This window comes from Grammomys surdaster, unplaced genomic scaffold, assembly GCF_004785775.1.
Source record: "Grammomys surdaster isolate TR1022 unplaced genomic scaffold, NIH_TR_1.0 125341, whole genome shotgun sequence".
Lineage (NCBI taxonomy): Eukaryota > Metazoa > Chordata > Mammalia > Rodentia > Muridae > Grammomys > Grammomys surdaster.
This window is the reverse complement of record NW_021620215.1, coordinates 503,289-515,307: the sequence shown is the minus strand read 5'-3', so window position 1 is coordinate 515,307 and position 12,019 is coordinate 503,289. Positions and strand designations below refer to the sequence as shown.

Here is a 12,019-nt window from a genome sequence, read left to right as displayed (position 1 = left end):
GAGGTGGCTGTGTGGCTGAGGAGGTGGCTGTGTGGCTGAGGAGGTGGTTTTGGAGGATGATTAGGCTGCCTATCCTCTACAGGGATCTGGGGTTAGGCTATACCACGTCTCCAAAGCTGGCTCTGGCTTCTCGGAATCTTTGTCGTGCCTCTTCTATCCCTCACAGTCTCTCTTCACTCTCTTCTAGGTCTTTGTTTCTAACTTTTTATTTCTGTTCTAGAACAGAAGCAAGAACTATTGTCCTCTCCTAGCACAGAAGTCCAAGATTTTCTATGTCAGCCTGGACCTTTATGAGATCTGAAAGGGAAGTGGGGTTGGTGGGTAGAAATGGGAAGTTTAAGGCAGAGACAGATGGTGAAGAAGAGGCAAGGGAAGATTTAGAGCAGAATACCTCTCAGGAGTGGGATCCTCTTTCTTTGCTGAGGCAGAGGCCTAGAGAGCCACTGGGCTGCAGGCCAGTCCAGGCCAGTCTCAAATGTGAGAACACTAGGCTGGATCTATGACTTATACCCTCTACCCTCCCCCAAGACCCCTCTTCCCATGGCATAGGACAGGGAGGCTGACAGCTTCTTTTATAAGCTCCAAATTGCAAACAGGTGACAATTAGCCTTCAGTAGGTCATGGGGGACCAAAGATGATTCTGTCTGCCTTTTCCAGCTTTGAGAAACCCTCTATGATCCCCTCAAAAGTGGTTTCTAACTAATAGGTCCTTATTCTTCCCCAACCCTTCTCTGAACCTCTCTGAGGCTTCACAGTTGGACCCCTTCCCCAGCAAATCCCTCTGATGGGCCTCATCTTTTGGTGACGGAATCCACTGGTTACTCATAGCTTCCTGCATCTGGGAGCTTCCTCAGGTGTGAGCAGGTGGTGGAGCAGGACTTCAGAAGTTCCATTTGTTATGGGATTAAGTTGTCTCATCCCCTCTCGCATGGGCTCATGCACTTTGAATCCCTCCCTCAGACATTGGGTACATCACTATGCACCACTACTATGCTTCCAGAGCTGAGCCAAACCTGGATTTAGCAGGTGGGGGATGCTGTCTTTCTATATCATAAAAATCTCATTTTAAATCCCCTTGAAGCTGCTTGGTTAGACAATTCTACTCCTGTTTTAACCCCAACCACACTCTCTTGACTTAAATCCCAAACTCAATTCAAACTCACTTGTAACAAATCTGAAATCAACTTCAACCCAGCCTTTGCGTTACCTCAGCCTGTATGCACATGCAGATCTGTGAATGACACTGAAAACAGATTTCTTATCCTAGCACAAAGTCCTGCCATAACACCTAGCTGCAGTGCTGGCTGCACTTCTAGCTGCACTTCTAACCTTAATACTGACCTTAACTCTAATTCCAACCTCAGATCCAACCTCAACCCCATTTATAATGTCAACTAACCTCAAATTTAACCCCAGAGGCAGCTGTCACTGCACATTCGCCTCAAAGCCAGAGCACTAATGGATCCCCCCATGTCAGTTTAGTGGGACCACAGGCTCAGCCCCTTCTATCGTTGTCCCTCTTCCTTGTCCTGTCTGTTTCCCCCTCCGCTCACCACTGGCCTTCCATGCTTTCCTCTGATGTGTAGTAGTCCATATGGCTACCAGGCTCTCCTTTGGACCACTCGGGACTGAGGGCCAGGATGCCTGGCTATCCCTAATTGGCCAGTAGCTGCGTCTGAACTGAATCTTTGTTTCTCCAGGCTTCTGTTTCCCTGGAATGGGGATAATGACCCCTGTTTTCCCAGACTCAAGACAACCCCATTAATCTCAAAATAGATAAGGAAATAGGATAGTTACTGTGTACATCTGGTGGAGCCTGGAGCAACCTGTTATTGTTGGCAGTTTGAGTCCAGGGATTTGGAACACAGAGCTGTGAGGACTCCGTGTGCTTCCTTATTGTCTTGTCTGATTCTTCCAAGAGTGTAGGTCTTGGCAGCATTCCTGAGCCCCATAACTCTCCTGCAGACTCTTCCCCCTCTGCCCTTCCCGAGCCTCAGGTCAGTAGTGGAAAAGGCTTCCTCAAGGGCCCACGCTGTTGAATGAGGCTCCAAATAATTTGCATCCTATCAGCTAGTCCTGGAATCCAGAGAAGGTTAAGGAACTGTCCTGAATGCATGGATCAATCAACAGTGGCTGGCCTTCCCCCTTCTGCTGTCCAAGACCCTCCTAACTGTGTTGGCTTAGACACTGTGATGGCTGGCTGCCCAGTTGACAGTCCAGGCTTTGAGGAGTTTTGTTCTTAGGGGATTCTGACTCCTATTAACACTAGGCCTACATTGAACCTTCAGCACCTGACTGAGATACCAAGAAATCCCAGAATAAAGCACACAGAGGGGCTCAGTCCTTCTCCAACCGGCATCCCTGTGAGAGGTGTACTCGATCACATGACCTCCTGTTCTGCCTACTTCAAACATTCTCTCAGGGTGCACAGTCAGTCCCTCACTCCCTCCACATGCCCGGTCTCTCTTCTTTAGGCCTCAGTGAACTGACAGAGGTTTGTGTGGGAGGCAATCCCATCATAGCACTTCCTGCTCATGGGGATCCCTGAACTTGGGGATGACCTTTGTGCCAACAAGGATGGAGAAACAGTAGCAGGGGAAGACCCTATTCTTACACAGCCCTTCTTTCCTGCTTTCAGCTCAGGAGCTTCACTCCCTTTAAAGGGACAGAGAAAAGCTACATTCCTGTGCCTCCTGTTACCTGGGCTTTCCTTCCGAGTCCCAGTACAGCAGAGGGATCCCTTCTCTGATACACTATCTTTTAGACCTGACTTGGAGAGCAAGGGATGCTTGAAGGGATTGGGACCCTGGAAATCTGGGTCTGCAATGGGTGGGTGTGTGAGACTAGGGGTGTCTTTGGTCAATGTTAACTCTTCAAATGCTGGCCATCCTTCCTCCCGAAATCTGGCTTCTCCTTCCTCTTTCCCATTTCCCCCAGGGAAGGAGGCAGCGAATGAGTGGTGACAGGAGCTCCATGGACGCTGGAAAATGGGGCGACTGTTGTCACCCCAAGGACTTGGCCAGGAGGAAGTGGAGGTTTAACAGGGGCCTAATTACAAGTCCCGCTGGTCACCCTGCACTACTCTTGGGACAGGGAAGAGCTTGGGTGAGGGCTGGGTAATGCCTGGGTAGGCCATCCTGTCACCCTGCTAATTAGGGCCACTTGGGCTCCTCCCCAAGGCGGGGACAAGGCCCCCTCCCTCCTATAGAAATAACTCCGGCTGTTCCTCAGCCTGGCACTCATTGCACCTTCCTGCCACCTCGGGCAGTGTCTGGGCCCTCCGCTCCCCCTCCCTCCACCTGCCCCTTCCACCCACCACCACCAGCCCACTGGAGCCCAGCTCAGGCGGAGGAAAGACCAAGCCTAGAGACATGGGAGTTCGAGGAGCCCTCCATCTACTACTCATGTGCCTGAGCCCAGGTATGGGGCTGGGCAGGGGCAGGGATACCCAGCATTACGCCGAAGGTCAGGGGTGCTCATGGGCTCAGAGAGCAGCCTCACAGATGGTCTAAGAGGCACTGGTAGAGACCATCCATCTACCTTCACTTTGCTGATACTGATTTAGACACTGTCACGGGGGCTTCTCCCCAGGAGCGCTCATACCAGAAGGCTTGGGGCAGTGTCTGTGTACAGAGGCTTTGGAACAGATCTTCATGGTAACTGACAACCTGTGCAGCTCATATACTGTGTGCAAGGTGCCTTTTGTGCTGTTCCCACGCTGGGAGCTGGAGACAGGGCTTGCTTGGAGATACGGAGTTAGTTATGGGAATTGAAGGTGGGGTAGGAGTCAGGTGAGCAGCAGCTCTGGGTGGGGGCCGAGGAGGAGCCTGTCAATGATCTGTTTCCTTTAGATAGTCTGTGTGCTCTTCCCAGTGGAAGGGCCAGCCCTCCCAAGCCAGAGCATTGGGCAGGAAAGCTGTCTGCTTTGAAAGGGCTGCACATGCTGGGTTTCTTCCATTATAGCTAATAAGAACCCAGGCCTGGGACCTCCGCTCTGGGGCTCATGTGCTACAAGAGCCCACAGGAGTTGCCTCTTCTGGGATGAGGCTGAGAAGATGTGGACAGGGAGGATGGTAGGCTCCCAGAGCCCCTTCACCTCTCTGGGGCATCGTGGAAGGCAGGGCTCAGCTTTGGATACCATGGAGGCCTGCCTGGGATTGGGCAAGTCCTGGCAAGGGGGACTCTATTGAGCATTGCAGAAAATAGCTCGGAGCCCCTCCTAGGGGGTCAAGAGGTAGGATGACGAGTATGAAGAAGGTGAGAGGGGAGGGAGCTGTTTCATCCTGCTTCTGTGTGTGGTATTATGCATGCCTCTGTATGTGTGTGTGTGTCTGTGTCTGTCTGTGTCTGTCTGTGTGTGTGTCTGTGTGTGTGTGTGTGTATCTGTGTTCGTACGTGTGTGTGTGTGTGATGACTGAATTTCTGGCAAGATGCCTGCTGCTTCCTTTGTCTGCTGAAAGCCCCTCAGGCAGTGCCCACTTAAGGAGCTGTGGCTGTGCCAGGAGAGCTGGGGCATCTCCATGTGTGCTGTATATGTGAGGGTATGTGGGTTAGATGCTTGCTGCATGAGCCATGTGCCAAAACTTTCTCTGAGCTCCTCTTGTCTTCTCTTTCCCCCTGTCAGTTTGAAATTAGCTCAAAAATTCAGAATAGGTTTCTTAGCTGAGAACAGACACTATCCCCACAGAGGTTAGTCAGCCTTGGAGACTTTATAAGGGTCAACCACCAGTTCCTTGGAAAGCCTCTTGACTTCCCCTGTTTCTTTCTCCTCAAGTCTTCTTACCCAGCACACTTTCCTACACCACCGGCTTTCACCCCATTCTTCCCTCTACACAAGCCCCCCTTTTCTCTTAAATTCCCTGGAAATCCTTTCCCAGTGTCACAGCAAGATAAACCAGAGTGATATGCCAAAGGGGTGGGAGGAGGTACAAAACGGTTGGAACCCTTGGGAGGAGTTGAGGAAACATCTACTGAGAAGGAAACTGAGGAGCTGGGGTGAGGCTCTTTGGCCTGTGGTAGGGCCTGCCTACCACAATTGAAGCAATACAGCCTAGTGCAGGGTAGAAACATTCTGTTCCAGCTTGTCCCTCCTATCCCAAGCCCCTTTCTCTGAATACTTACCCTCCACCTGGCTGACCTCCGTGATGCAGGGAAAGGGAATTCTCCCTGTTGTCAGCTGTTTCCAGTGGCTCATCCCCAGGGTGGAGCCTCTTCTCTCAGCAGACATCTGGCTCATCCTTAGCTCGCTTCTCAACGCCCCAGGATCTGGCAGACGGCATCGGGATCCTTATCTTAGGAATGAGCTGGTATTCTTTTGGCCTAAGGCTGGAGGAGGCATCTCTAGGTCCCGTTAGAGTCCCAGAAACTAGGCTGCTTGTTTGAGGCCAAGTTGAAGTCTTTTCAGGTTAGAATGTATGGGGGCTAGCCTTAGTTTAGAGGGGCAGGTCCAGTGCCGCCTAAGATATTGGGGGACATGTAAGGCCCTTGCTAGCTTCTCCAGAGTCAGGCTACACCTGGAACTCAGGGCTTCTGCAGATGTGTCTGGTCTTGAATAGACGCGCAGGAAGCCACCAGAGCATGCAGTGGGTGTGTCCTAGCCTAATGTGGACTCCGTTTGCCTGTAAATGTGTGTCTCTGTATAGATCCAATAGCTTTTTCATGTAAGAAAGAGGAGACTGCATTGGCATATATTCACATTTTGAGGGCTTGAAAGAACATGCTTGTGTCTATTTGTTTTGCCCAGGAAGGGGTGTACCAGTGTGTGTGTGTGTGTGTGTGTGTGTGTGTGTGTGTGTGTGTGTATGTGAGAGAGAGAGGGGGGGAGTGGGTAGAGACTTCCTGAGATTTGGCTCTGGGATCCCCAAAGAGCATATGTTTGTTAAAAAAGGTCATCCATAGACAAGCTTGGTGAGAGCTTTGTAGAAGGAGTGCTTCAGAGACTGAGGTAGGGAGCTGAGTGTCTAGGGTGGAGCCCTGGGTTCACTCCCCCCTTCTTCTTCTCTAGGTCTAACCGGTTGGGGCCAGAGCTTGCCTGAGGCTTCAGGGGAGGGAGGGAGAGGAGCTCAGTCCTAAGCTTCCTGATCCTGCCTCCAAACCCTGGGCTCCTGCTCTGACTCAGTGGCAGGAGGGGCCCCAGGGGGAGCAAGCAAGCAAGAGCAGCTCTACTGGAACCACACAATCACATAAGGAGGAGGACACGCAGTCACACAATCACATAAGGAGGAGGACGCGCAGTCACACAATCACATAAGGAGGAGGACACGCAGTCACACAATCACATAAGGAGGAGGACACGCAGTCACACAATCACATAAGGAGGAGGACACGCAGTCACACAATCACATAAGGAGGAGGACACGCAGTCTACAATCACATAAGGAGGAGGACACGCAGTCTACAATGGTATACTTAGCTTCACAAGGATCATTCTACAGAAAAAAACCTGCCATAGACAAAGGCATACACATGAACAAGCTCTAGGTTAGAGCTGCCCAGTGTCAATCAGAGGCACATACTATCACTTAGAACTCTCAGCGACATTATCATACACCGCACATACATATACACCACCACCACCACCACCACCACCACCACCGCCACCACACCAGCATACACAGCTATACTCTTGCTTTTCAGGATGGAAAGAGACCCAGAATCACTGTATCCACTCTTCTGCTTCTGGCTAGAGCACTTCACTTGACCCAGATAAGGCCTAAACCCAGCCTATGCAGGTGGCTTTTAAATAGCCTGTTTCTTCCAATAAAACATCTAACAACTCTGGGTGTTTCACACATGTACACACACACACACACTATCATGTAGATATGAAGGTAGATATCCTACATGGTCATGTGCATGAACATCTTTTTATCTACAGAGTCATAGACATAAAATGCACATTAGAATATATATAGATATACATATATATGTGTGTGTGTACATATGTATGTACATATATGCAAATGCACAATTATGTATACATACAAGAGCTCTGCATGTGTAAACAATACTCAAATGCTCTACACAAGTCTAGAATATATACACATGTTCACAAGGATGCCCAGAGACTGCCACATGAATAAACAGACAAACAACATAAGTATTGCTTATGCCAGTACACACACACATGCACACACACACATATACACACACACACACAGTCCACAGTCCCTCGTTCTTATGGAAGCCACACTGAGCTCCAGTTGGCAGGTAGCAGTGTGGTGGAGACTGACTACTAAGCACTGCTTCTGTTCTCTCTCTCTACCTGCTTTACCCTTCACCAGCACTGTTGTCTGCTGTAAGGATCAATGGGGATGGCCAGGAGGTCTTGTACCTGGCAGAAGGTGACAATGTGAGGCTAGGCTGCCCCTACATCCTGGATCCTGAAGATTATGGTCCCAATGGTCTGGACATTGAGTGGATGCAAGTCAACTCAGAACCCTCACATAGGGAGAATGTGGTAAGGCTCGTACTATATGATGTCAACTTGATGAGAAGCTAATATCCTGAGGGAGAAGGAAGACAAAGGAGGAAACCAGGGCCTTGAACTTCCTCCAAGATCTCTCAGGGAGTGAGGCAACAGGGATAAGAGCCATCCAATTGGGAGTCAGGCCAGCCAGTCTCTCTACCTCCAGAATTCTACCCCATAACAAGGTGGGTGGAGATTGAACGTGGGCCCTCCTTTAGAAGTTCCCAGTCTGACCTTACATTTCTCCAGAATATCTAATCCCATCTGCTCGGTCATTCGGCAAAAGGTCAGCATGCTCATTTTCAGTTGAGAACATTGAGTCTTAGAGAAGGTCAGCGAATTGCCCACAAAACTTATACAACTTTCCTTGGCTCGGTTCTCAACAGTCTCAACAGCTGTTTTCCTCTCTGCTTCACAGTTTCTTACTTATCAAGACAAGAGGATCAGTCACGGCAACCTCCCCCATCTGCAGCAGAGGGTCCGCTTTGCAGCCTCAGACCCCAGCCAGTACGATGCCTCCATCAACCTCATGAACCTGCAGGTATCTGACACAGCAACCTATGAGTGCCGGGTGAAGAAGACCACCATGGCCACCAGGAAGGTCATTGTCACTGTCCAAGGTAGGATGAGATTCTTCTGGGCTCCCTTTTTCCAGGCTTCAGAGCCAAGCACAGCTTGGTCACTGTTAGCCTGGCTCAGGCTTTTGGCTGTGCCTGGGCTTATAATTGCCTGTCTTGTTACAGCACGTCCTGCGGTGCCCATGTGTTGGACGGAAGGCCACATGTCAAAGGGCAATGATGTGGTGCTGAAGTGTTTTGCCAATGGAGGCTCTCAGCCCCTCTCCTACAAGTGGGCCAAGATCAGTGGACACAGTCACCCCTACCGAGCTGGGTCCTACCACTCGCAGCACAGTTTCCACTCTGAGCTGTCTTACCAAGAGTCGTTCCACAGCTCCATCAACCAAGGTGAGGGGCCAGCAGGGAGAGTGGAAAAAGTCAGGGGATTGAGACCTGGGGGCCTGCTGGGACTTCCAGCGGTACCACGTCAGACTCAGTACCCCTGTGAGAGATACTCACATCCCTGGGCATGTCCAGGCAGCTGCTGTTGAGGGAAGGAGAGAAGGTGCGAATGGAATGTCAGTCAAAAGCAGCATGGGTAATTTGGAGAGAACACACAGTCCAAGGAAGAGCTGGCCTTGAGTCCTGGCTAGGATGCTGATTGGTAGTAAATCTCAGGCAAGTGGCTTAACACCTCCATGGCAGATGAAAAAGGAATATTTACTGGTGACTGCCATCACTGGCGAGAGGATTAGATGGGGTAAGGTGTCTGAGGCTCCTAGCATCTAGAGAATCAGAATAAGCACTGCAGTCAAAGAATAACAAAGCTAGAGGGTACCCCAAAGCTCCTCTGGTCTAACCCTGTCTTCACTTTTCAAACTAGTGCTGAGTCAGAATGTGTTAAGTTCCTAAGGTCACAGGGATTTAACGGTGACTCTGTCTTCTTTCTGAGAGAGGGGTCTTTCCTTTTATTTTTTAAATTTATTTTCCTGTCTCAGCAAACAGTATGAGTCAGAGTGGAGTGGACTCGTGCGTGCTTGTATATAGCCTCCTTGTTTTTTAGGGTAGCATTTCATCCTCCACCCCACAGAGGCTGGGCAGGGTAGGAGTTCTCAGAGACCACTTTTCTCTGTCTCAGTATCCCTCTGATGCTCTTCTCATCTCAGGCCTGAGCAACGGAGACCTGGTGTTGAAGGGCATCAACGCGGATGACGATGGGCTGTATCAGTGCACAGTGGCCAACCATGTGGGCTATAGCGTCTGCGTGGTAGAGGTGAAAGTCTCAGGTAGGTACAGCAGCCCTAAGAATCCCCTGGCTTGGTGGGGGTGGGGGTCTGTGATTTGATTGCAGGTACCTAAACTCTATTTTGGAGCTTCAGCTGGTTGCCTCTCCACCTCTGCCAGGCAAGGCCTTTGTTTAGGGCAGCTGGAAGCCACCTGCAGATTCACTTAACCTTCACCTTCTATCCTCCGCATAGCTTCCTCACTGGGCATCCTAGGACTTGGGTTCTTTCCCACCGGCATCTGCCCTGGCATGTGCCAGGCTGTCAGAAGCCTGACTGCCTCTACTTCTCTCCACAGACTCCCAACGTGTAGGCATGATCGTCGGCGCAGTGCTGGGCTCTTTGCTCATGCTGGCCTGCCTGGCTGTAGGCATCTGGGGGCTCATCTGCTGCTGCTGCGGAGGCGCTGGGGCCGGTGGTGCCCGCGGTGCCTTCGGCTACGGGGTCGGCGGCGGGGTCGGCGGAGGGGCCTGCGGCGACTTGGCTAGTGAGATCAGGTAAAACCTGATGCATGATGCATGCTGCTGCACAGCGGGGGACCGGCGCCCTGTCCTCTTCACCCCTGTCTGCCATCGGCCGGCTGGGAACCCCATTCCAAACCTGCCCGCCATCGCCATGGAGTGCTGGGACTTCAGCATGTCGACCTGCCCACTCGCCGCATGGCTTTTCTGTCTTTCTCCTTCCCGCTCCAGTCTTCACCTCTGCTCCTTGCTTTTCACTTTCCTCCCTGTCGTCTATGCATCCCCCTAATTCTGTCTGGCCTAGACTGTAAGCTCCTGGAGGGCAGGGACCACGTGTTTTCCTCTTTCCCTTGTATTGCGCCGGCAAGAACCTCAACATGCCTATTTAAGAAGCGTTAACACCAATAGTACTAATAACTTACATTAGAAGCAATCTAGAAATAAAAATAGAACAATAGCAGTGCTAATGATTGCAACGCCTTGGGGACAGAGGAAAAGAAGAGCGAGGGACAGGAGGCGAGGAGAGCTTGCCGCAGTTCAGGGTGAGGTTTAGTCAAGGAAAGGAGGGACACAGTTCCCGGATCACTAAGGCTCCCTTCTAGCCGAACAATAGAAAGGGATAGAGGGCAACCTGACTGGGGCTGCCGGCCCCGAGCTGGGACACTCAAGAGTATGAAGGACAAACAGGGTATGAAGGATGGGGATGGTGGCATGGGACGCTGCAGGGTCCCTGTCCCAGGAATGTAAAGAAGGGAGAGTAAGTTGAGGTCCAGAGAGATGGAGGTCATGGGGCAGGCGGAGGGGGGCGCGGGAGATGAGAGGTTGCCAAGAGCCCCCAGCTCTGCCCAGGCCGTGCCAACGCCGCGCCGTGGAGGAGCCAGCTCACGCGCCCGCCTGTTGTTTTCCAGAGTGGACGCCGAGGCGCCCGGGTGCAAGGCCAGCGGGCGCGGCAGCCGCGTCACCCACCTCCTGGGGTACCCGACGCAGAACGTCAGCCGCTCCCTGCGCCGCAAGTACGCGCCTCCGCCCTGCGGCGGCCCCGAGGACGTGGCCCTAGTGCCCCGCACCGCCTCCGCCGCCTGCGAAGCGGGTCCCTCCCCCGTCTACATCAAGGTCAAGAGCGGGGAGCCGGCCAACTGCGCCGACTGTGCCCAGGTCGAGCAGCGCTCGTGCAAGGACGGCCTTTTAGTGTGAGCGCGCAGCACCGGGCTGCGCCCCGGCTGGGAGGCGGTTGGGGGGGGGCCTCCGCCCGCAGCTGGGGACAGGTTCGGGCCAACAGACCTGGCTCTCATCGGCCACCTAGCGGGGGGTAAGGGAGTTTCCCTCTGAGAAGCCAAGCGGGACAGAGCCTCCTTCTCTGAAGTGGAAGGAGGCGGGGGCACAGAAGAAGACAGTTTAGAGCTTTCCCCGGGCTCCAGGGAGCGAAGGGAAGGGAGAGCTGTCGATATCCCAGAACCGCAGAGGTACAAGCCAGGTGTCCCCAGCCAAGGCAGAGGGCCCCCACAGCCCTGGGTAGGTGGATGTCAGGGCTGAATTGTTCTGTGTGTGAGATCTGAGCTCCGAGGCAAGTGTTAGCACAATAAAGAAGCTTAAAGACTGACACCGAGGTGGCTGTCAAGCGTTCCTAGGAGGGCTGGGTGTGGAGTGGGGAACCCTGACGGGGTGATCCGTACTTCTATCCGAATCTTCTGCTTCCCCGTCCTACAGTGAAAGCCATGGCTGGAAGGGGGCATCTAGACCTATCCCTTCACAGTACGAATGGGGAAACTGAGGTCCTTCGGAATAGACTTCAAAATTCCAAACCCATCTTTCCCTTTTTATTCTAGAAGAAGAAACAAATGGGAGTGGGCAGGTGTTAGAGATGACCTGCGCATGCTCCCTTGGTTGTCTCAGCGTTTTCTCCTTTCCATCCATCTACCTAATCCGAACTTCTTTATCTCTCCCAGGTATATGTCTCCCTTTCCAGCAGCCGGGAAGGGATCTAAACTCACTCAGACACTGGAGTAGGAAGACCCAAGAATATTTAGTTCAGCCCTCTTTGATGGAAGATTAAGGTTTAGATACCCACTAAGTGCCAGGTGCTTTTAAATAGTTCATTTTACTTACCCCGTTAGTTCTGTGAGGCTGTGCACCATTCACATTATACACAGAAGAAACTGAGTTTCAGGGGAGTTATTATATCTCAACAGAGGCAGGAAAAAAAGGCATAATTTAAGATTTTGTTGACTCCAGGACATCAGGCTGCTTGCT

General features: G+C 51.9%; 1 protein-coding gene across 1 annotated transcript; it reads left to right on the top strand.

The window, feature by feature from the left end:
- The first annotated feature begins 3,242 nt into the window (after positions 1 to 3,242).
- On the top strand, positions 3,243 to 11,371 carry Vsig8 (V-set and immunoglobulin domain containing 8). The gene is made up of 7 exons (XM_028785744.1): positions 3,243 to 3,420; positions 7,284 to 7,459; positions 7,887 to 8,088; positions 8,212 to 8,433; positions 9,192 to 9,311; positions 9,607 to 9,805; positions 10,678 to 11,371. Exons 1-7 carry the CDS (start codon positions 3,372 to 3,374, stop codon positions 10,961 to 10,963), a joined length of 1,254 nt encoding a protein of 417 aa, XP_028641577.1. The 5' UTR covers positions 3,243 to 3,371; the 3' UTR covers positions 10,964 to 11,371.
- The last annotated feature ends 648 nt before the right edge of the window (positions 11,372 to 12,019 follow it).

Bases quoted from the DNA above. Each gene is read 5' to 3' on its own strand.
- Vsig8 (XM_028785744.1), top strand. From the start codon at position 3,372: ATGGGAGTTCGAGGAGCCCTCCATCTACTACTCATGTGCCTGAGCCCA. The intron at 8,434-9,191 runs GTGAGGGGCCAG...TTCTCATCTCAG, and splicing joins CCACAGCTCCATCAACCAAG to GCCTGAGCAACGGAGACCTG. The intron at 9,312-9,606 runs GTAGGTACAGCA...TTCTCTCCACAG, and splicing joins GGTAGAGGTGAAAGTCTCAG to ACTCCCAACGTGTAGGCATG.